Consider the following 25,599-nt stretch of genomic DNA (forward strand, 5'->3'; position numbering starts at 1 on the left):
TGTAAGTGAACAGTAAAGTCTCCATCAGGATGCTCAGTTTCCAAGCTGTGTTGTCCTATAGGATTACCGGCGAGTCCAGTAAAGTCCAGCAAAGTGCCATTTGTAGTCCATGATGATAAAAGTGGAGGCTCTGCTCAAATCTATCAGTTCTAGTTGTGTTAATACACTCAGTATTGTCACTGTCAAAAAGAAAAGTTTATTAATAATAATTCAGTATAAATTGTACAATCATGTCAAGAAATGTTTACAATTAACAATAATGATGGGTCAGTTGAATTGAAATAAAGAACAAACAAAGAAGATGAATTTAACAAACAGACGGATCAGAGAATATACTGAAGCTGAAGTATTAAAACTGCAGGATGCCCACTTCTATAGATTATATAGAAATAAAAGAACTATGTAATGGGGATAGACATGTTTACTTATAATGTACAAAAAAGGAATAAAACTGTACAATGCAGTTATAAAAATTAAAGAAAAAATGCAGATGGCCTGAATTGGCTAAAAACAGATAAGCAGTTAATTTCAAACATACAGAACTAAATCAAGGATCTTTAACAATAAAAGTGTCCTTTATTATTGATATCAATAGTTAAATCAAATCCACACAACTCTATTATGTACAGTCAGTTTAGCACTCAGAAATCCAAAAGGCCAAAGACCAGTAAAACCAGTGACACGTTTATCAGAGGAGGCGCTGAGATGGAATCCCAAGTTGAAAGCCTCAGTGATGCTGACCTTGTGCTTCCAACTGCTGCAGTTCAAGTACAGAATGGCAAACTCTTCTCTCTCACTAAAAAGATTCACTTTCCCCAGTAGTAAAAGTGTATTAATGCATATTTTAAATGTCACTTTAAACATATATACAGTGGAACCTCTAGATACGAGTTTAATTCGTTCCAGCACTGAGCTTGTATAGCGAATTTCTCGTATCTAGAACAAACTTCCCCATTGAAAATAATGGAAATCCAGTTAATCCGTTCCGCACCCCCAAATATATTAACATAAAAATCAATTTTCCTAACAAATAACACTGATAAATTATATATACTGTAGTCTACCTTTAATAAATAACACTGTAAATAATATAACTGATTATTAAAAGAATCAAAACAGGTGAGTAGTATAATGAATGCGGCTTCTGTCAAAAAATGATTGATGAGTTAAGCCCCGCCCCTTTTGGATTGACGTCATAAACTCTCGCCCCCTTCCGGTGTTCCCGGCCGGAAGTCCGGTCCTTCCTTGAACCCTCCCATCCTGTTTTTACCCCAGGAAACGGCCAAGATCCGTTTGGTGGATGTCCGGTCCTTCCTTGAACCCTCCCATCCTGTTTTTATCCCAGGAAACATCTGTCCCTTCCTTGAACCCTCCCATCCTGTTTTTACCCCGGGAAATGGCCAAGACTTTATTTGATGGATGGGTGCCCCCTCCTTGAACCCGCCCCCACCTCTCCCGAGGACAAGTTCAGGCAAGTCTGTAGCAGACCCTGCTGTCCGCACCTCTTGGTAGTCGCAGGTCTTCTGACTTAGAGTTTCCTGCCCACAGTCGGTTAACCCTGAGGACGCCCCCTTCCGATCCCCCACCCCTAGAGGAAGAGACCGCCCCCACACACACACACACACACACACACACACACACAAACGGATGGCCATCATAGTCATTTTGACTCTGAGTCCAGCCCCAGGCCAGTCCTTGATCATTTCTCCCCGAGGAGAGACAAACACACAAATGTTTCAGCCTGTCCATTCTGCCTTATAGCCATTCCTGATTCTAGTGCTTTGGGTAAGAAACTTTAGTATTTAAAATATCTAACCTTTAATTTAAGTCAAAATGATTTTCTTCAAATCACAGACGCTCTCTAAGCTGAAAAAGCCATTACTTCACCCCAGCCGGGTGCTGTCCGGCTCTCTGTCGCGGAGCAGGAGGCCTCTGCCTGTAGCCCGAGGAGAGATCGCCTCCACACACACACACGCACACACTCACACGCAACCCAACATTTTAAGGAAGGGCCCCTACCATCCAAGCCTCTTGGGGATCATTCCTGTCTCTAGTGCTTTGGGGCAAGAAACTCTATGATTTAAAATATCTATTCCTTTATCTAAGTAAATGATTTCTTCACCTCACAGACCGTCTCTAAGCTGAAAAAGCCTTTACTTCTCCCCGCAGGGTGCTGTCCGGCTCTCTGTAGTTTCCAAATACAAGCTGCCCGGTTCTCTTCGTCTACACACAGAGCCTCTTGGAGCAGACCGCTGCGCGTGCACGCAGAGAGCAGGCCCTGGAAACCGACAGACCACAAGGCTGTGGGACATTGATGGATAGCCTCGTATCAGATCGTTCGGGGCAGTGTGAAAAGGGGCTCACTTTGTGATATTAAAAGATTTCGAAGGCGTGCAAAAAAAAAAAGCTGACTTTTAAATATTGGGATTTTTCGTTCAAAGGTGCGGATACGCCCCACAGACGCTTCCGTAGAGCGGATGAGGTCTTCGGACAGATAGACAATAGTTGATTGTCACGACGAGTCTAAAAAAAAAAAAAAAAAAAATCATTTCAGCCCCAGGAAACTGACAGAAGGTCTGTGAGGCCCCGGGACACCATGCGGTGCACAGAGGTATCAGGAGCTAAATCCCAGCCAAGTGAAATTGTCTTAAGCACCTCAGCAAGGCTCAGACCGTTCGGGGGCATTGTAAAAATGGTCTCACCTTGTGATATTAAAAGATTTCGAATGCTTACAAAGTTGACTTTTCAACCCGAACAATACACGGATGTTCACGGTCATCAGCTCTGACATCCTGAAGCTAAGGGGGGTGAGGGGTGTAGCTATTAGGACAGATCAATCCTTATACCGACACAAAAGATGTTCACACATAATTACTTTAACATAAGGTTCAGTTTGAAACACACTTAAAGTGAGGCCACACATTTGCTAAAATAAATCTATGCATAACGAAGGACCTTTTTTAAAAAATACAGGACTTTTCGGTGTCCGGCCATCTGCACAGAGCACCGACAGTCAATATAACGGTAAGAACCGTTCAGGATTATTATAAGTGTTAAACGAGCATGTTTTAAAACGGAGGGATGAATCCTTATATTTTATACTTAATATTTTCCAAGTTGATTCTCCGGTAATTCCATTTTAAAAATATTTGTTTGCAGTGTGCAGGAATTATCAGCATGTTAATTTACACACAGCGCATGTGTAGGAGCGTGAGCGCGCTCGTGTGTATATAAATTGTAGCATTTTATATTTCTATCTCTCTATCTACGTGTACGACGATTAATGTTCATAGGACTGAAGCAATATTAGTTTTTTTCTCTTACCGAAACGGGCTTTACAATCAGTTAAGTTTTGTCTCGGCGTCTGAAATTCAAACAGGTTCTCTCCTCTGAGAATATTCAGGCCTGGTTTAAAAGAGCAGGCCGGGTGTGTGTAATAGCTCGGACATAAGACGTCAGTATTCTGAACTATGTACTCGGTTGTTTTTTGTACGGAGCCGCCTGTTTTAAAAGTCTGATAACGAAACATTTATGCTTTATAAAAATTCTCATTTGGACAGCCGGCTGGAGACAGATTGACTGAACCCTGAACACGGACCCAAGAATTTATATCTTAATACACGGGGGCTCTGAGATCAGGCTGTCTGTTTTTATTTAAGTCTTTAGATTTTAAAAAGTTTGCTTGCGAGTGTATTCATATTTATACTCTCGATCCTATTAAACTAGTAATGAAAGGAATGGCTGCGCTTAATAGGGCACCGAGAAAACCCTCCCTTCTGATTTAAAAGGGTTTTTTTCTTTTTAACTTTGAGTTTTTTATCGCAGAGTTTTTAAACGGTGCAACGAGCCATCTTCAGCAGAGGGTGAGTGCGTGTGTTACTGGGATATGTTTTAAGATACTTTACCAGGCACAGAGTATCCAATATATTAACACGGTACTAGTCAGGATTTCACTTTGTTTTTTAATCTGGTACCTCCTTTTTCCATCTTGTGCATTGTTCAGTAAACCTTATTTTGGTGGATCAGAACATTTTGCTTACACCCCAATCATTATTCTCTTTAGGTTTTTAACTGTTATACCTACATTTTATAAATTTCAGCAGTCCTTGTTTCTGTGACAGTAACTTAATCATATGGTGTAAAATCCAGACTACTCACTTTTTAAAGCTCTGAATTTACCAATTCAATCAATATGTCAGCTTTGGATCCATTTCACCAAGGCAATTGGGGGCGTCCTCTTTGTAGATTTTAGTTTGAAGGGACAGCATTTCTCAACCTTTAAAACTGTGTTATGAAAACTTGGGTCGCAAATACGTAATCGTGTCCCCCTAACGTTTTTCTTTTTTTTTTGAAAGGATCCCCTAATACCAATTTGTTCTTTTTAATAATAATAATAAATTTTATTTATATTGCACTTTATATTTTAGCAATCCCAAAGTTTTTAAGTAATGATATAACATAGAGGCACGTTTTATTATACCTACTTAACTTTTAGCGACATTTATCTAACTCTATATTTATTTTTCTAGCATCAGAATGTAGTTTGAGTTAATTTGTTATGGTTTCAATAGATGTATTTTTCATATTTTCGATTCTTGTTTTCTTTTTGTTACGTCGCGCCCCCTCCCCCTAGGGGACAGCCCCACAGTTTGGGAATCACTGTGTAGGGGATGATTTGTAAAACACTCTGCTTCACTTCAAGTTAAAGTAGATTTGCTCGGTTATTCAGCGGTCCATCGGTGTTCCATTTTTGTTATAAATTGTATTTAGTCTCTCTTTATTTACTAAACGTTTTATATGTTGAATAGAAAACAGTTATCTTGTTCAGGTTTTAACTTAAAACAGCATTTTCATCATCAGGCTATGAGCACTTTGATACTCAGGGTGCTTTGTATAATACAAAGTTTTAGAAATTCTCTTACTGCTTGGTAATAGCCTTCCATTTTATCGCAGTTATAAGCCCCTGAAAAATAAGAATGGCTGTAGTACGTTATATAAGCCTATACACTACAGGGCTGATCAGGCTTATTTTGGACATGTTAGGCAAATCAGGAAGGAAAATGTTTTAGTGAATAGTTACATAATATCTATTACCAGTAACGGCGTACTGCACGATAACGTGCAGTGAATACACTTGACTTGAGCATTCATATTATTCCTCCTCTTTCTCTGGACGTGTAGCATTCGTTTGCTCAGAGGATGAGAGGTTTGCTGCTTCCTGAGCAGCTCTTTTTTTTCTTCTCCACCCTAGAGGCCCCCTGCTTCTCACGCATGCGCAGCACGGCCGCCCTGCTGCGCGGTGCCGAGAGTTGATTCAACAATAAAATAAAAAAGAGTAATAAAATCATCACCCGAAAGCGGATAGTAACCGTCACGTAGTATATGTGTAACAAATTTCAAATCAATAGGTTTGCGAGCTGCAGGTGATGTAAAATCCTGAACAGACAAACGAACAGCTACGTTAGCTTATTATAGAAGAAGATATGTGTTAGCACAAGGATTACAAGTTTACTAAAACTGTGAGGTTTATTCTTTCTTTTAGGTAGTCCAAGTTACATAGGACATCTAGCCTTGAAAACGGCTTTTTCCCCCATCTGTTTGTGAAAAAAAAAAAAACATCCTTTGTTTGAGTCGCATTCAGGGTGAAGGGGATGTAAGTTTGAACTGTGATTCCAAGAGTCAAGAAGTGGTTAAATTCTTCTTGATTACGAGTCAAAGGCCCCGGGGTTTGTGTGGTGATCATGGTCAAGGGCAGATTTAAGCTAGACATTATTATTATTATTATTCCAAAATGAAACATTGACTCGCCCATATCCACATCAAGCAAGTATCACAAATACAAGACAGTAAAAAACTAAATTTACAAACAATAAGTAGCAGAGGAAATTAAAAAACATATTAAGAACGGATCAACAGGGGATCAACCCAAACTCACAGCACACTGCAACTGAACCTACGTGTTTTGCAGTATATTATTATTAGCTAAACGGTCATCTATTTAGCCCGTTCCTCGGATTTGCAATGAGTTGGGCAAAACATTATTTAATATCTGAGACTATGAGGCTAATTAACTTTAGACTGGTATTGTTAGGACCTTATCCGGCACTAAAAGTTGGGTTTGGGTTCCTCCAGAGTCAGGAAGAACATGAAAAAGTGGAGTTATAAAGGAGTTATTACAATTTGAAAAATTGTCATAAGGTATAAAAACATTGATATGGGGACAAAACCAGCATGAAAAGAAACCTTTTTGAAATAAATAATAAGCTTTTTTGACGTGAACAGTCTGGAATAGTCTGAAGATGTCTTAAAGAGTTAATTTTTAAATTAAGCTTGCAAAAGTAATATTAAAAATATTAAAACTAAATAAAAACATAGAAGTACCATTTAATGATATCAACTAGTGTTAAGTATATTATCAAGCACTGGGCGCTGTTTATAAGGTTTAATTAATTTTGAAATTAACCATAGTTTGATACAGCTTTAAGAATGAGAATGCAAGACAAACCTATACATTAGAACACTCTAGACGAGACAGGCCATTCAGCCCAACAAAGCTCGCCAGTACTATCCACTTATTTGCACTTAATAACAAATGTTGCCGTTTCGATTAGGGATATCTTGGATCTGTGTTTTATTTTAACCTTTTGACAAGAAACCCCTGGTCAGCGAAATATACCCCATATATTGAAAATGAGCCGTGCCGACATGCTAACTAAATAGATATAAGATATTTTAGAATATGGACCTGGGCTCTACCCAGATGATTCTGACAAACTAAGGGGTCTCCACTTCATTGCCAAACTTTCTGTGGGTGCTACGGATCTTGTAATGGAGAATGCAAAAGATTCTATAATCTTTAAGGGGCATGTGTCCACAGTGTTAACCAACCATAGTACGTGATGTTCAAAATTCAACTAGTGTTTTTCAGAAGAGATAGGACAAGTGCGGCGTGTGTTCTGTATTCTCTTTTCTGTATTAACAATTCACAATGACCAGACTCCTGAGACCTTAGGTTTTTTTTTATGTAGAAGTACATTTCACAAACATGAATAAGAGACAATCCATCAAACCGCTCTTGACCCAAAACAGGACCAAGCAGGGGGTGGGACCGACATCCCTCAAAATGCTTTTGACACAAAGAAGGGCCAATCAGGCGGGTGGGGTGGGACACTCTTTTCAAAGAGTCTTTGGCCGCCCCCAAGCGGACAGGATTTGCCGGGCTATAAAACAACTTTTTCAATGACACTCCATCCTTGACAGTGAAAGAAATTAGGGTTAAGGTTTAAAAATCAAATGTTACTTTATTGGTCATTTTCAAAAACAATACTAAAATTCAGAGAGGTTTTACCAACCACTTCAAAACAATATTACAACTGAGCAGCCTGTGATATCACCGGGACATTCTGTTCAGACACTTCATCTGATTTTCCATGTCATGTACCCCATAAAATCCTAAAGGTCCATCAGACCTATCCGGTACATAAAAAATGTTGTTTAGAGAAAGCATCGGCTATTTACCGTATTTTTGAGTAAGAGGCTTCGTCCGTGTTATAAAAGTCTTGTACGTTGTACAATCGACTCCTTAATAAAATGTTCATTTTTCAGTTCGTCAGCAGCATTTCGTACAAAGGCATGAAACGGCCGAAAGATGTTGAAACAGTCCAGAGTCTTGATGACCAGGCTCCTGAGCCACGGTCTGCGGAAAACAGACAGCAGCTGCTGAACCGGTCAGTCTCAAACAGACACGTAGTCCATGTCTGGCCGGATTGGTCTATTCAACATCCTTGACAGGTACTTTTGTTTCCTGGTTTAAAAACAGGATGGGAGGGTTCAAGGAAGGACCGGACATCCGCCAAACGGATCTTGGCCGTTTCCTGGGGTAAAAACAGGATGGGAGGGTTCAAGGAAGGGACAGATGTTTCCTGGGGTAAAAACAGAAAGGGCGAAGGTCACGGAAGTGACGGACTTCCGGCCGGGAACACCGGAAGGGGGCGGGAGTTTATGACGTCAATCCAAAAGGGGCGGGGCTTAACTCATCAATCATTTTTTTTGACAGAAGGTGTAGTCATTATACTACTGCTGGGTTTATGTCCAAGTGTCTGTTGATAGCGTTTTCATCTGATAGCCAAGACTCGGCCAACTCTCTGGCACTTTTTGTACTGGCCTTAAATTTTTACTTTTACGTTGTCCCAGTTGAATGTGTGTCCTGTCGATTTAGTATGTGCATATATCAAAGATAGTGCGTCCTTTCTTCTGACGGCGTTGCGATGTTCCTGTACACGTGTTGAGATTTTTTTTGACGTTTGTCCTATGTATACAGCTGAGCAAGAATTGCATGGAATACTATAAACTGCGTTTCGTGTTTCGGCTGTCGATTTCTTGTTTTTTTGCATTAAACAGGACCATGCGCAGATTGTTGGTGGGTTTATGTGCTATTCTGATGCCCACTTGGTCAGGGTGCGTGCCGTGCCTTCTGACACATTATGGTGATACGGGAGTGAATGCCAGGTGGGGTGGGGTTCTGATTTACGTCGATTGTATGCTGATTCCTTTGGCGCCTGCTGTGTAGACTCCGATTAATGAATGATTTTGAGTATCCGTTCGAGGTGAAAAGTTGAAACAGATAGCGTCTCTCATTAATTTTTTTTTCCTTGGTATTACAATGCGTGTGGACTCGTTTAAATAGGGTTTTCACGCAGCACCGTTTATGAGATACCGGGTGGTTGCTGGCGAAGTGTAGGATCTTGTCTGCGTAGCATTGTTTGCGGTAAACACTTGTGGTCAGGGTGCGTCACTATTTCTTTTGATGTAAATGTCCAGGAAATTGATGTGTCGATTGTTTTCTTTTTCCATTGTGAACTGGATTGCAGGGAATATTGTGTTAATATGATTGAAGAATATACATATACATATATCATTGCTGCATTGAAAAACAAAAAAGACAAATGAGAACTTTAATAAATTTTACAAGAACTATTTACAGGAAATCTTACTATAAGGCAGCAAGGCACTGAGCCACCCAGCCTCTCTCCTGCTACAGCGTATTCTCGCTCAACTGGCACGTGACCCGAAATCAGAGACTGGCTGACGTCATCCAATGCGACGGCTCCTGAAGCCACACTACCGTCTCGCTTTGTGAAGCAGTGTCAGAAGTGTGATCGAGTGCAGAAAGAATCTCATCGGCAAGAGGCAGGCAGGCAGGCAGTAAGTACTTTGGAGATGCGCTTTATGGATGTGTGAGCTTTCATTTGCTCCATTAGAATCACCGCGCGCGGCGTCTTCGTGTTCGTTATCCCCCCTCTGAACTTTGCTCGAGTGAATCCTCCTGTGTCCACCCGCGTGCCATTGCTGTTCATTCGTATCAGCAGTTCACTTCACGTGGCTGAATCTCAAATTTTAATTCGTAGCGCCCAGTCACACCGCTGGCGCCTGTTCATTCCCCTCCAAGTGTTCTTTTGTCGTTTTCTTGGCGAATCGCCGGCATCGAGCAGACAGCCATTCCACACGTAAGACGCTTCGATTTCTGCCTTTGTTTCTCCTGTCACTCCGCGGCGCTCAGTTCTGAAAGTTGCGGGGTTGGTGACCTGCCGGACGTTGAAAGAGCGATGAGGAGTCCCTCGGGCAACTGTGTGTTCCTGCCTTACAGTTCTGTCAGAATGAATTTGAATCTCAGTCTGTTTTTTAAGTCTCTATGCAGTTTCCATGTCTGCTCTTTTATTCTTATTTTCTTCACTTGTCTAAAGATGCTCAGGTTTAGTGGACTGACAAATCTAACTTGTCTTGGTGTGGTTGTGGACTTGAATGTAAGTGTACCCTATGATGTTCTATAGCTGGCTCCTGCCCTGTACTGGTTCTCTGGTTTTCTTCCTGTACCCCAATAACTTCTGTTTGGTTTTGTTTTGCACTGGACCAGGGTGGTGAGGTGGGCTGTGTGGGTCACCTCTTTGTGCCACTCTTAGGTGAACTGTCAGAACTGGCATCCCTCTTCTGCACAAGACCCACTTTCATTTAATTAGAGTATTTATGAAGGTAAATAATAAGCCGCTTTTACTCTGCCCCCCCCAATGGGGGTTACCCATAGCAAACTGGTCCTTCAGAAGCACAAATGGAGCGTTAAGAAAGACTGAGGCACACAAGGCCTCCACCATGTCAATCTCACAATACTGGGAGGTGCTGCTGTTTAATAGAAGTTTATTAATGTGTTAAGTACTAAAATATTTGTGATGTGTGCAGAGTGTACTTAAACAAGATGAAGATGATAAACTTGAAACTTGTTTCAAAGTTGTTGATAACAACAGTTGTTTTGAAGAGTATTTTTATCCTGGAGCATGTCAGATTTGCCAACCACAGTCGCTGATCTCATCACCTAACCACATTAATTTAAACGACCATTCAGCAGAGTCGCGCTCAGCCCTGTTTCTAACAGCCAATGGCATGCTGCTGATGACGTCTGTGGTGTACAAAGGGTTAACAGCTGTAGCTCTTCAGCAGCAATCTTCACCCTTTATTTTATTTTATTTTTTCCCCTTTTGTTTTGCTACCTGAAACACAAAACAACAGAATGAGGAGCATCTCTTATTTTTGTTAGGTTCAAAACCTGCAGTTTCTTATTCCTCTTCACTTAACTCTATGCCTTCTACTTCAGGGAAACATTCACTGGTTGTCTGCTCTCCTGCACACACAGTCTGCCCCTAAGACTAAAAGCAAAATCAAACCTGTTTAAATTTATCTTAGTGAGTCGCAGGCTAATTGAAGTTAGACATTGGGTGTCTCACATTAGGCGGCCATCTTTACAGGGACACACCGCCAACTGCCTCCATCTCACTAAGATTATGTAAATGAAGGCTGTGACTTGAATAATGGTTTTGGATTTTGCTAGGTTGGGGCAGTTTCACATTAGATAAGTTGACCTGCGATTTTAAGTTCCTCCTTCATATGCCCCTGTTTTTTAACATAATCCTGAGACCTAACTTGTATAAACCTTCCTTAACATTAACTATTAACAAAATTCCGGGACCCTAACAGTACTGAATGTTCAATCAAAGTAGTGAATACTGTTGACACACAACTGTGCAAGATGGCCTCCTTCTTCTTCTAAACAGATAAGAGCTGAGGGTGTGGTGACTCCTCGGCTGGGCGTCTCTTTCCATTGTAGATAAAGAAGAGGAGATAGTTAGCAGCAGCACTCCCTCTCATCCTGGGGTGTATTTCTCACCTGAACAAATCTCTGCAGGCGATCCCTAGTCACACATGTGACGACAGGTCATTTTCTAATTCTGGATTCTACACAACCACAAACAATAACAAGGTGTCATTACTTTTGTAAGAAACATCTAAAACAGTTCAATAAATGCTGCATAACAGCAGTTCTGAAATAAAGGATAAATGTTGAACTGACAAGTTTGATTTCACACTGGAAGCTTCAAAGCTGGTAAAAAGAAAGGGCAGATTTAGAAAATTAAAGCAAGACAAACTTGTGACATTTGACTTTTTGATTTAATTTGACTATTCTGTTAAATATTGCTCTTTAGTAATATTTTTTTAACCAGCTAATTATGCAAATTTAAATCTTGCAATAGCAAGTGTTGCAATTCAAACAGAATGGGTCTGTGCTTAACTAGACTTTAGAACCATGTTGTTAGAAAAAAATCTTAAAGAGTTTTTATTTAAATGAAAGTATCCTGAATAATCTTGGAATTCAGTAATTCAACAGTATAATAATGTTTTGAATTTTAATTTTTAGTTCGGATTTTAAGCAGTGTTTTTCAACTACTGTCTGAGAATGATTAGAAATGTGCACATGCTAAGATAAATCAGACAGTTCATGATATATCATTCTTTATAAACTCTGTGCTGAAACTCCCACCAAGATTGTAAACCCTACCTTGTGCTATTGCACTGGGGATCTCCATCTCTGCCCCACATTACATTTCAAGACTTGCATTATATTTTGAGATTTGTGAATACCAGTATTTCTTTAATGGGAGGGGATGAATTGGATTTCTGTGTTTGCTGTGGTATCAAAGGGTATCCAGCATTGTAAAATTGTGTTATATTAGTATATCACATACAAAAGTTCTAATATCATAACATCCCTAATATCAACAGATGGTGCCGAGTCATAATGGTGTGTCGTAAAGGCATGACACACTCCCTGAGACTGTTTCATATCTGGTCACCTGGTATGAAGATTGATTACTTACTCTGCCCAAGTGGTCTCGGTGAATAACTTGACTTGGCTTCTTTCTTAACTGATGAGGACATAGAAAAATGGGACTTAAATGTGTTACATTTGTATTGCACTTCTGAATTAATTAAACCTTGTGTTCTATACAGAGAAAAAGAAGAAGATGCCAAAAATGTATCCAGCTGGCCAAAAGAGTTTACAGAAAGAATGTCAACGTGAAGAGGATGTCTCTGAAAAGAGGAACAAAAGAAAGGGTAGGACTAACATTCAGAGACCCCGCAAAATTATAAACCGTATCAAGGTGAAAGACTGTAATCCTCAATATATGGGCCCAGATGAAGACTTAAACAGATTGGGCTCCAGTTTGGGCAGACGCTGCTACTTGAAGGACAGTAAAGCCCACAAGCCGTCAGAATCCTTGAAGACTAACACAGTGAGGCCCGAGAAGAAATTGTGTCCAAATCAAACTGGAGAAGGTATGTGCTAAAATAAAGTAAGGCAGTTATGATTTACCTGAAGGGTGCTTTCTTGCATTTTCACTCTGCCTAGAAACAAAGGCTTTTTTAAAAAATACGGGTTTCATTTTTAAAGTATAAAGAACAGAAACAATTAATCCTTTGGACTGGAATGAGGAGGCCTGGCTGAGTTGTTCTTGCAGTTTTTTCAATTCACAATTTCCATGGTTTGGGTTGTATCTCTTTTTAATAATAATCATTAGCTTAATGTCTTTATTATGAAGAAAACCTTTTAATAGATTTTAGACAAATTAAAGAGAAGTCAAAGAAAAATAAAATCTGTTTCTAGCTTTCTTTGAAGAAACACTTTCAAACAATAATGTATTGCCTTTTTACTTTCTCCACATGTAGTATTGTGGAGTAGACATGTCACCCATTTGACTGTTCAATAAATTTGCACAATTTAGACCCCTCTGAATGAAAGTGTTTCACGTCTGCCTGTGTGTAAGAATCTCTGTGCATCAGTGGAGAGCAAAACCTGTGAATGGATAAACCAGTCCTGTTCAAATTAATCATTATATATTCTGAAATTGCAAAGACTTTGTGAATTTGAAGAAAATTGGTTCACTGAACTTTACTGAGTTGAAAAAACAAAATTGTTAATTAATGCAGGATTTCATCTAAAACGTGTGAAACATTCTATGAAATTAGTTTTAAAGGATTTTGATGCTTTTAGCCATTTCATGTTTACTGTCAATTCTGTTGCCCCATATGAACAGGGGCTGATCTTTGTGATGTGGTGGCTTTTTTATTTTTAAAGTTTTTGAAAATACAAGTTGGTACAGTACTTAATCTTTTTGAAATTCTCATCCATTTTAGAGCATTAGAAAAAAAAAGGTTGATTCAGTTCTGGTAATTTTTATTTTGTAATCCTGTTCACTGAGTGGTGGCTCTAATAAATTCACAGGTATGATCTAATGAAAAATTTTACAAATGATTAATCACATAATGAGTTAAAACAGACAGGAAAACAAAGCCATTTCAAACTGAATAACATAAATGGAACAGAATAGTATCTGTCAATGAAAATTAAATATGAAGAACACGGCCAATTATGACAAAGCTAGGAGAGTGAGGACACCATGCCACCATCTTAAATAAGGAGGCAATATAACATCATGTGATGGAGCTAAGCCATGTCAGCAGCCACAAAATGTCCACAAATTATGTGATTGACGGAAGGGTGAAATGACTTATCAAAATAACAAAAATACAGTGATTGGGGTGGTGTTATAGTACAGAACATGGCCTAAACTCAGAATAGGGTGTAGGTGATATCAGAACTCGACAAATAATGAAAAGACAAATTTTAACTATAGGAAGACAGTTCAGTTAGTACAGCCTACATGACTGTATGCCACCCAGTAAAGGTGTTTAGTGTTAGGAATTATTAATTTTTTTTTTTTTTTTTTTTTTTTAAATAGCTAAGGCAAACTGTGAAAATTCAAAACAATTGATTTAGACGAACAGTCCATCCACAAAAAAACCATGAATGAGTCCATCAAAAAACTACATGGAGTGAAGGAAAATGTCAGAATTAAAAGCATAATCTTCTCAAAATAAATACTATTCTGGTGCTGTATCAGTTTAAAACGGGTCACTATGTAGACCGATGTCTTGGGTCTCTAGCCGTACCTTTTGCCCAACTTTAACGATAGGAGTGGCCTTACATTTGCAATCGGAAAATCATTTGGCTAAGAGCTTTTCAAAACATTTTTGAGCCAAATTCAACTTTTTACAAAACTGTTAAATATGTAATTATTTAAAAACAGATGGAAAAGTGGAGATGAAGGTGACTCAATGAATCTAGAATGACAACCATACAGGCACTCAAATGGTGACATTGTAGGAGCAGAGTGAACTGGTACATTTCTAGCAGAGTCAGCAATGGGTAGAAAATCAACGCAGTCATCTTGATTAGGACCAATAAAACAGCACAAGTGTTTCTGTAGGCCTCTGTTAATTCTTTACATTTGCCCATTAGCTTCTGGCTGATAACCAAACATTTAAAGTTTTGTAGAACAAACAAATCTCTGACAGAATAGTTTCTAGAAGCGAGAAATAAATGGAAGACCACAGTCTGATACATCTTGACACAGAAAACCATAGATACTATCAGTCTTTTCTACAGGGAGGTCCAGATCTAATTAATCAGATCCAGATCATCTGGGTGACTTTGATTTATGCAGGGACGATTCCAGTTCACCGTACAGACGATTCTTCATGTTGTCAGTTCGCACACTTCTCGATGGTCCGGGATTTTTCAGATAATTTTCTATGTATTAAACTTAAAGTTATAGAGTTACGAAAATTGCATAATTAGATCTGGACCACCCTATAGAAAGACACCTGCCAGGTGTTTAGTAGAAGGGAATAAGATGCACACATTTCAAAACTCAATCTGCCTCCACAAAAATTGTATTAAAACCCTTGGAGGAAGGCATATCAGTAATAAAGTCCATTGTTTACTGCTCCCATGAACGTAATGGTACCGGAGCAGTCCGACCTGTAGCTTGTATAATCCAAAACATCTTCATGCATACTTTTCCAACAAAAATTTGGCTGAAGTATCTTTAAACTCTGTGGTCAGATGACAGTCCCAATATTTGCTTTTAAATGCTAATAGGAACATACACACACACAAAGCATGAAAGAAGGTATTTTGGGCAGACTCAACCTCTGTCATTATATTACCAACTAGCAAAAAGCGGTTCGCAGCGGCGAAGTACTGCTTTAACATTTTAAATAATAAACTGAGGGAAAATGTACCAATAATTATTTGTTAAGGATCTCTTTGTATGCCACGTTGTCAATTCGCCCCCCCCCCCCCGGTTGTAATATGAGCATGCAACGTATAATTGGCCATGTGAAAAACAATCTTGCCTCAAATCAATGCCAACCTTTTGTAGGGTCTGTCCCTGAGACTTATTAATTGTTATTGTGAAGCAGAGCCTTACTGGAAATTGGAGGCGTTTGAATTGAAATGGGAGATCAGAGAGTATAACGAGGATGCGAGGAATAAAAACTCTCTCCCCTGAGCCACCACCAGTAAAAATAGTTGCCTCAATTAGGTTCTTTTGCAGGCATGTGACCTGAAGTTTCGTGCCATTACAAAGTTTCAGTGGCTGTAAGTTTCTCAGTAACATTATTGGTGCCCAAACCTTCAAAATTAGATTATGCTCAGGAGTGCCTGGAGGATTCAGAGTGTGGACCGAGCTGCAGGCTATGGACGTATATATGTACGTAAGTAGGATTCAGTTAGCGCTGGGAACCCGCATACCAAATTTCGTGACGATGGGGCCATAAATTAGAAAGTTTAACATGGTGGACTTTGTCGACCATTATGACCGTTACGTGTAGAATTTCAAAATGAAACCTGCTTAACTTTTGTAAGTAAGCTGTAAGGAATGAGCCTGCCAAATTTCAGCCTTCTACCTACACGGGAAGTTGGAGAGTTAGTGATGAGTGAGTCAGTGAGGGCTTTGCCTTTTATTAGTATAGATGTGTATGTATACTGTATATGTGTGTGTATGTGTGTATATATATATATATATATATATATATATATATATATATACATAGCTGTATACCCGGCCACGCGTTGCTGTGGCTCAGTCTGAAAGCGCACGTTTCTAATATGTTTAATTTCACAATACTTGTGAGTATACAATATTTTTTGTTGTTCCATTGTCTGTGCATAATGTTAGACTGAATAATATTGTTAACTTCGTAGACGTCTTTGTTTTTGGCCGCGAGAATAGCTTGTTCACACAATCGTGATTCTTATAATTGGTTTGAATATTGGGAAATATTTAAAAATATTTTTTCAAACACTTTTTCAACCAATTCTTCTTTTGACATCACTAAATTGACATCACTAAATTGCAGAAGTTATGAGGCAATGAAATTCGTCCTGAGGTCAGATCAACCGGCACCTTTCCGTTCCCAATTTCCAAATTTCTCCAACCCCATTATTGACAGTTTGCATTATTTGGTCGTAAATGCCTTTTTGCTGAAGCGTTAGCTTAGGAATATTTGATTACACATACGACAAAAGATCACCCGTGTTGTAATTTTGTTCACGACGCAATTCTACATCGAACGAAGCAGGAGCAGATCGATTCGGTGATGGCATTCCCAATTGATTGAGAACTTTGTTCGCGATTTCTAAGCACAAATCTTCAATCATTATCACCGCTTAGTTGTAGATTTGTGCTGTGAAATCCATGTTTATATTTGAATTTTACTTGCGTATTCGACAGAAAATATCTTCAGCCATATGCGATTTATATTTCTCCCATAACTGTGTTGGAGATGAAGGAGAGCAGGCGGTCAGTATGATTGCAAACAATGCACAAATTTGATTTGGATGTGACGTGTTTCACACGTCATTAATGTATACATCCCAGTGTCGGTCGTTCTGCAATAAATTCAGAGCTTGACATGTACTTCGGGGCGATCATGCCTGAAATTACCAAGCGTTACTGTTTATGGCTGTGTATTGGAACATCCAAATCCTGCTTCCTCCTCCTGCTGCTTGCTATCGCCGCTCACCTACGCTACCACACCCGCCTGTCCTACCGGCTGTGTTGTGCTGTGCTGCTTCTACACTGCTATCAGCTAAGTATCACTCACTATTTTAGCGCTTTGAGTACTGAGAAAAGCGCTATATAAATGTAATGAATTATTATTATTTATTATTAAACACTAAAGTACAAAGTAACACTAAACCGCAACACCGCCGGGAACACCGGCACACCGCATCTACTAAACACTAAGAAACACTAAAGGAAAAAATACAATTCAGTAAGTACCGTGTCTACTAAACAGTAAATGAGAAAGGACTAACCGCGTCAGCTGCGGAGCTCAGCTCGGAGCAAAATGAAGTGAATGAAATGAGGTGAATGGGAGAGGAGATGATCACGTGACTCCAACACCCGCCTTAACTCTCCGTCCCTCCACAAACACAGCCACACGGATCTCAACTCTCCTTCATATATATATATATATATATATATATATATATATATATAGATAAGTTACAACTGAAAAGACTACAGGAAAATTTAAAACTAAACTTTAAAGATTAAAAAGGAGTTGAAACACAAACTAAGTGGCTTACAGGCACCAAATGTTTTTTTTAACTTGTCAAAAAAATTTGCATTTAAGTTCTTAATGTTTTAGGAGGTCTTCCCAGCTAATTTTGCAAGTAACGTAGTTCACTGGCCTAATCTGCAAAAGCCAATAATGAAGTTAGCTAATGTCGACATGCTGGAAAAACAGAGATACAGTGAAATCTCCTTCTTCACAGTGTAAAACTGCACCTAGTTGCGTGTGTCTTGCTCTGAAGACCTCCAACCTTTCTTGTGCCCATAAAATTGCACTGTATATGCCAGCCTCCAATCAGCACAAATGAGTCATTAAATGTGAGAGGTCTTCCAATATCGTAATACATAAGAAAATATTCTGAATAGTTCTTCAAATGCTTCTTTTTTGCTGAACATCAAAGGGACAACCCTACCTCATTTTTGTTATAGGAAAGGGAAAAGTATATAGCGTTTTAAACAAATAAACATACCCCACTTCAAACTCTGTTCTATTGATAACCTGCCGCAAAATGGCCTTTTTGTGTTTAGTAAGATGAAAGACCCAATTTATGACAAAGGACTGTGTTAAGATAGCAGAAATGTGATTTTAAAAAAGGTTAGGTTATGGATGAAAAACAAGAAGGTAGAAATTTACCATCAATAATTTTATGTTAGAGAGGCTTGAATCTCTGACATTAACTGGGGAACCTGTCTGGCTTGTATACAGACAGAGCGGGAGGTAGCAGAGTTAAAGATGCTAAGATTTACATTGGGTGTTACGAGGATGGACAGGATTAGAAATGAGGACATTAGAGGGTCAGCTCAAGTTGGACGGTTGGGAGACATAGTCAGAGAGGTGAGATTGCGTTGGTTTGGACATGTGCAGAGGTGCGATGCTGGGTAAATTGGGAGAAGGATGCTAAGGATAGAGCTGATAGGCAAGAGGAGAAGAGGAAGGCCTAAGAGAAGGTTTATGAATGTGGTGAGAGAGGACATGCAGGTGATGGGGGTAACAGAACAAGATGCAGAGGACCGAAAGATATGGAAGATGATGATCCATTGTAGCATCCCCTAACGAGAGCAGCCGAAAGAAGTATGTAAATATGCTATGTGGCTTACTGTCTAATTTTAATCGCCCAGGGCAGGAGTTCACACTTATTCCAATAAATTAGCTCCTCAATTAGCACAGTTATCCAAACAAGGTGGAGTGGTCATAGGGACCATAACTGATGTAATGAGTCCTTGGCAATGTCATTGTCACTGTGCATGTAGATGTACTGGCTTTATCATCCTTGACATTTCTATATGGGGTCTTCTCTAAAAGATCTGCAGGTTATGTTGGCCACCCTTGCTGCCCCAGTTGTTCTTTCTTTTTCAAGCCATCACCAAGCCATTAATGATAGTTGCTCATAGCTTGTTCCTGGTCCATGGTAACTGCATCCTAATATGGCTTCATGTGTTTGTTAATTCAGTCTGCAAACGTTGGGATTGTTGAAGTGTTAACTCCATTAACATACTTTTGTAAAGTGGGTTGCAAAAGGCTTATGCTGTTAAACACTGAATAATCTATTGTACTGCTATTTTATTTTCAATATTGGTCATTTAAAACTTTTTTAACTCTTATTTTTATTTCTGTAGATTTTCAAGAGAATGACAACTTCTCCACTCTTCAGGGTCGTACACAAATTAAACAACCTGATAAGAATAGGAAGAAACTGGCATCTGCAACAAAGACCTTGGTAACGGCATCTCAGCACCCTAGATTTCAGCCCATTGTGAAGCTAACAAGGATCGATGCCATCAAATCTCAAGGAGTGTACAATCTAAATCCAATCCGCCAACAGTGTGTGAGAACATTTAAATACAAATTGAATTCTAAGGATAATGGAGGGATTCATGGGAGTAAGAAGCCATATCACTGTCCTGAAGGTGGGAAACAATTCTCAGATAGTCATATGCCTAAGAAACGTAGAGAAGATAATACAGGGAAGGAGCCACACCACCGTTCTGAATGTGTTAAGAACTCCTCAGAACCCTGCCATACCACAACTCCCATTGTAGAGAAACCATATTTGTCTAAACGTGGCAAACGATTCTCACAAGTGAGCCACCGTCAGACACATATGATTGGTCATGGAGGACAGGGTTTATGTCGTTGTCCAACATGTGGTAAACATTTATTTGACAGGAGCAGTCTTTTCAAACACAAAAGAATTCACACTGGAGAGAAACCATATTGTTGTTCTGAGTGTGGCAAACGGTTCTCAGAATCAAGCAATCTTCAGAAACACATGAGAGTGCACACAGGAGAACAGCCATTTTTGTGTTCTGAATGTGGCAAACGGTTCTCACAAGCAGGCCATCTTCAGACACACATGAGAGTGCACACAGGAGAACAGCCATTTTCCTGTTCTGAATGTGGCAAACGGTTCAAACAAACAAGCCATCTTCAGCAACACATGAGATTGCACACAGGAGAACAGCCATTTTCCTGTTTTGAATGTGGCAAACGATTTACAGGTAGCAATAATCATCTGAGGCATTTAAGAGTTCACACTGGTGAGAAGCCCTATTGCTGTCCTGAATGTGGCAAAAGATTTTCCAACACAAGCAATCTTCTGCGTCATGCAGGAGTCCACAATAAAGACCATCCTTAAGCCTGTTCTGAATGTGGCAAGAAATTCTCACAAAGAGGCAGTCTTCGTAGACATATAAGAACACACATTTCATAGAGGCCATAGTCGTTTCCTGATTGTGACAAGCTATTCACTGATAACAGCAGCCTTCATAGACACAACAGAATTCGTTCTGGATTAAGGCCATATTGTTGCTCTAAGTGTCGAAAAACATTCATACAGAAAACTCCTCTTCAGGGACACATGAAAATTCATGCTAAAAAGGCAAAGTCCAAAGAGACTGTAAATAACAAAAAGAAAAATCTGAAATAATTCAGTCAGGTGTGGAAAGAAAATTGGAATTGCTCTGCTAGTTGGTTACACAAAATGCATTTGACAAAAAGTTGCAGGCTCATTTTAGGCAACCCTGCTTATTAATTTACTGTAAGTGGCTTTTGCACTAAGGACTATTGCACATTGTACACAGGTCTACTTTACTAGGTCTAATGTTATTTATCTTATGTTATACTTCTATGCTTTTTCATATTTTATTGTACTACGAAGTTGAGAGAGAAACAGTATTTTGTTTCTCCTGTGTGTTCTGCACATATAGTGAATTGACAATAAAAGGCTATTTGATTTGATTTCAGTTTTTCTATTATCTTTTCTCCAGAGTCCGTATTGGTGTTCACACCACTCTCTGGTGTGGCTGCTGCTCTTTCTATCTGAAGAGTTAGTCCAGCTGGGGTTCGATCAGCCCAGTAACGTCTAGCGGTCCCTCACAACGGGAGTATATGAATATACCGAGGCATGTTTAGCATACAGCTGATGACGTGTTCATCTAATATAAATAAGGCCATATATGGACATCCTGTATTAACTCTTTTAGGGCGGATGTCGACTTTTGTCGACAGGAGGGGTTGAGGGCGCATGTCGACAAAAGTCGACATCCAGGGATAGAGGGCGACAATCAGCTGTTAATGGCGACAAAACTCACTGTCACATCACAGGCATTCCCTCTGTGCTTGGAGGAATGCTAGACTTGTTGACTCAGCAAATAATCCTTGCGTGTGCATGAGTTGCGAAATGTAAACAAATACAAACAAAGACAAGATGGCATCAACATCTCACGAGGGAGCGAAGCGAGTCGAGAAAAGAAAATACTCGGCAGATGACATTTTACGGTTTATCGCGGAGTCGGACTCTGATATTTCAGAGTCAGATTTCATAGACAGTGATCAAGGGATTGAGCAAGAGATTGAGGAGCCGGCATCAGCCGATCGGAGACCAGCCGATGCCACCCCAGCTGCTCAGCTGGCAGCTGAGCGCATTCGCGCTGCCAGTACACCTACGGCAAGGTTTGCATGGGAGGAATACCCAGAAATTGATCCATGGGAGCCGATCTGGCTACCTGACTTCACAAGAAGGCACGGCTTGCTGCTGGACACAACGGATTACAAGCCGCTGGACTATTTCAATCTGTTTTTTCCTGAGGCAGTTTTTCAGCTGATATCTGACGAGACAAACAGGTATGCAGAACAATTTTTTGAATCGCGGGATGCGCTTGCTCCGCGTTCTCGTTTTTCGAAGTGGAAACCCACAACAAAAGACGAGATGAAGGGCTTTGTGGCATTGCAGATAGAGATGGGACTGGACTGGCGATATACCCTAGGTTCTTGTCTATAAGCCGGATTCATGTATAAGCCAGAGACCAAAAATCATACGAATTTTTAAAATAAAATCTTATCATAGATAAGCCGGACTCATGGATAAGCCGAACGTACTATAACGTATAACTGATAGAAGGGAGGGAGGTCAGTGGTCTCACTTGCACCCATTTAATTTCTTTAAGGGGGGAGAGAGTGTGATATATTGGCGTCTCTCTCACTCCCCGCATGGTGCGGTTGGAGCGGCCGGAGCGCGTTCTTTCTGCTCTGGGCGTCGCCGAGTCAACACGCTCGCGTAGCGGTCATTTAAATTGTGATTTTATATGTAAGCATATTTAAATATATATCGCGGATTTTTTGCTGGTTCGCGGATTTCTGCGGACAATGGGTCTTTTAATTTCTGGTACATGCTTCCTCAGTTGGTTTTCCCAGTTGATTTCATACAAGGGACGCTATTGGCAGATGGCTGAGAAGTTAGATTGCTTACTTTTCTCTCTCTCTTGCGCTGACTATCTGTGATCCTGACATATGGGGATTGAGCAGGGGGGCTGTTCGCACACCTAGACGATAAGGACGCTCGTCTAAAAATGCTGAAAGATTATCTTCACGTTGCTATCTTTTGTGCAGCTGCTTCCTGAAACGACATGCTGCACAGTGCTTCGCATACTTAAAAGCTCGAAGGGCACGTATTGATTTTTGACTGAAAAACAAACTCTGTCTCTCTCTCTGCTCCTGATGGAGGGGGTGTGAGCTGCCGCCTTCAACAGCTTTGTGCCGCGGTGCTTCGCATACTTAAAAGCCAAACAGCCTTATTGATTTGTTTGCTAGAGATTGTTTTCTCTATCTATGTGACATTCTGTGCTCCTGACACACACATCTTTGAAGAGGAAGATATGTTTGCATTCTTTTAATTGTGAGACTGAACTGTCATCTCTGTCATGTCATGGAGCACAGTTTAAACTTTTGAAAAAGAGACAAATGTTTGTTTGCAGTGTTTGAATAACGTTCCTGTCTCTCTACAACCTCCTCTGTTTCTGCGCAAATCTGTGACCCAAGCATGACAATATAAAAATAACCATATAAACATATGGTTTCTACTTCGCGGATTTTCTTATTTCGTGGGTGGCTCTGGAACGCAACCCCCGCGATGGAGGAGGGATTACTGTATAAGCCGATATTCTATTTTTTCATTTTCACAACTTTTTTCCTTAGATAAGCCGCGGCTTATAGACAAGAACTTAGGGTAATTTCAGGGAGCATTGGTCCAAATGTACTTTGTCACCTGGTGGCTTTGGACAGGTTATGCCGCGTGATAGGTACGTGCTGCTGCAAAGCTTCATTCACTTCTGTGATAACCAGAAGCAAATCCCAAGGGGTGAGCCAGGCTATAATCCCATGTGTAAAGTTCAGCCCCTGCTTGACATAGTGGAGCCAACATATAAACAATTTTATCAGCCTGGCCGTGATTTGTCTGTGGATGAATCTATGATAAAATATAAGGGACAAGCCCACCAAGTATAGCATAAAGGATTTTGTACTGGCAGAAGCAAACACTGGTTTCTGCCTGAAAGTAATTACTTATACTGGAAAGCATTCTTTTCAAAGAGAGAACTGTCCTTTGACAAGTCAGGTTGTGCTGGAGCTGCTTCAGGGATATGAACATTTGGGTCATGTTGTGTACATTTGGACAATTTTTATACATCACCAGAACTGTTCATGGATCTACAGAGCAGGGGAATTGGAGCTTGTGGCACAGTCAGGGTGAACAGGAGACACATGCCTTTACAGTTGAAGCCAGACAGGCTGAAGATGAAAAGAGGGGACAATCCTGTTGTCATGCGGGTGGATAACTTGGTGGCATTGGCATGGCATGATGTCAAACGGGTCACTTGTCTTAGTACAGTTCACACCAACAATTTATGTGAAAAAACAATTCGTTCTAAGGGAAACCCAGAAGGTAGGAAGCTGGACAAGACTGTTGCGCTTGAAGAATATAATTGTAAGATGGCTGGAATTGATCGACTGGATCAGATGCTGGGGTCATATGCTTACGGCCATAAGTCCACCAAGTGGTACCACACTGTGTACCATCGCATGCGTGAGATTGCACTCACAAATGGATATATATTATTCAAGCAGGGAAACAGTGACAGCACTATGACTGCGGCAGATTTCCGCAAGAAGGTGGTTGACAGCTTGCTGGCAGATTATGTTGGAGTGCCTTTGGCAAAGCGAGGAAGGCCATCACAAAGAGCAGTGCCAGACAGGCTGACTGAGCGCCACTTTCTTGCAATACATGAGGACAAAAAGTACAAGCCTGACTGTGTTGTGTGCAGCAACAGACAACTGAAAAAGAGGCACCAGTGCAACACGTATTGTAAGCAGTGCAATGTGGCAATGCATGCAATTGGCTGCTTTGAGCGTTATCATACTTTGCAGGACTTTGCTTTGTAACATGTACAGTATGTGCAATAATAATATGTTAAATTATATAGTATGCAGGCTCATACAAAATGCAAAACAGTTATATTAGTCAAAAATAAATATTTTTTGTTGATTTGATATGTTAAACAATTGTTTTGTGTTCTTTTTTTAAAAAAGTTAGTTTCTGGAAAAATATTCAGCCCTGGGAGAAAAGAAAAAAAAAAATTAGCCCTAAAAGAGTTAAGTTACACAGAGAGATACCTGATACTTCAAGTCCAGAGTGACCTTGAGGGGCTGCATACTTGAATGAACTCATCCTACTTACAGCAGTCAGACAAAAACAAATATAACTGAAAAAGATAATAGAAAAAAAAAAAAAAAAAGGATCTCCACTACGGCCGTCACTACCCGCTGTGACAACTTTATTTCTATTCTTGCAAATGCTTCCCCTCTTTAAAGGCAACTCAGCTTGCACCCTATTAGATTTTAGTGGCCCAACATCATTTTTGTTGAAATGCTTTAACTTTTTTTTTGGTAAAAGTATATTTTAAAAAAAAGTTCAAAAAAAGGGTCACAGTCAGGAATTGACCTTTGCACCCCTAAAGTATCAGGTCCATCTCCCATAGCAGTGAGCCACCAAAGCCAAACTGACCAATCAGATTGCTCAGAGGGACCACACACTCGCAGACAGACAGACAGACAGACAGACAGTATCTTTTTATTATCTTAGCTATTAGCTAAAGAAGTGACCTTGATGGATTTAATTATGTGTTCTCGTTTGGTAAATGTCTTCTGTTCCTGTAACTCAATCTGATGTTCATCAGGTACCACACTCCGTGGTTTGCTGCCCTCCTCTTCATGTAGGGGTATCTCTGGGCACAAGACACTCTCGTTCACGTCAGGCCCTGGTACCACAGCCTGTTTGTGGTCTTCTGCTTCATGCAGGGGGGTGTCTGGAAATAACACATTGTTATGTGTTTCACGTCTGGTTCTGGTCTTATTGGAAACCACGAAGATGTTGATGATGTGCCATCCTCTGGATTACGGAGGAGCACAGCAGCCCACTCGCCTTTCTACAGTAAGACTCTGTCCTTCATGCCGTAG

General features: G+C 40.1%; 1 protein-coding gene across 2 annotated transcripts in view; it reads left to right on the forward strand.

Annotated features, from left to right (window-relative positions):
* The first annotated feature begins 12,321 nt into the window (after positions 1 to 12,321).
* LOC114644100 (gastrula zinc finger protein XlCGF49.1-like) overlaps positions 12,322 to 25,599 on the forward strand; it is a 489,821-nt gene continuing 476,543 nt past the window's right edge. Inside the window, exons 1-2 of one of the 2 annotated variants that reach the window (XM_051921627.1) lie at positions 12,322 to 12,680; positions 19,463 to 21,048. In XM_051921627.1, coding sequence (XP_051777587.1) covers positions 19,745 to 20,446 — 702 coding nt within the window. In that variant the 5' untranslated portion in view covers positions 12,322 to 12,680; positions 19,463 to 19,744 and the 3' untranslated portion in view covers positions 20,447 to 21,048. Of the gene's footprint in view, positions 12,681 to 19,462; positions 21,049 to 25,599 lie in introns of those variants that run through there. The other variant, XM_051921626.1, reaches the window with a different exon arrangement.

Source organism: Erpetoichthys calabaricus, assembly GCF_900747795.2.
Source record: "Erpetoichthys calabaricus chromosome 1 unlocalized genomic scaffold, fErpCal1.3 SUPER_1_unloc_11, whole genome shotgun sequence".
Lineage (NCBI taxonomy): Eukaryota > Metazoa > Chordata > Cladistia > Polypteriformes > Polypteridae > Erpetoichthys > Erpetoichthys calabaricus.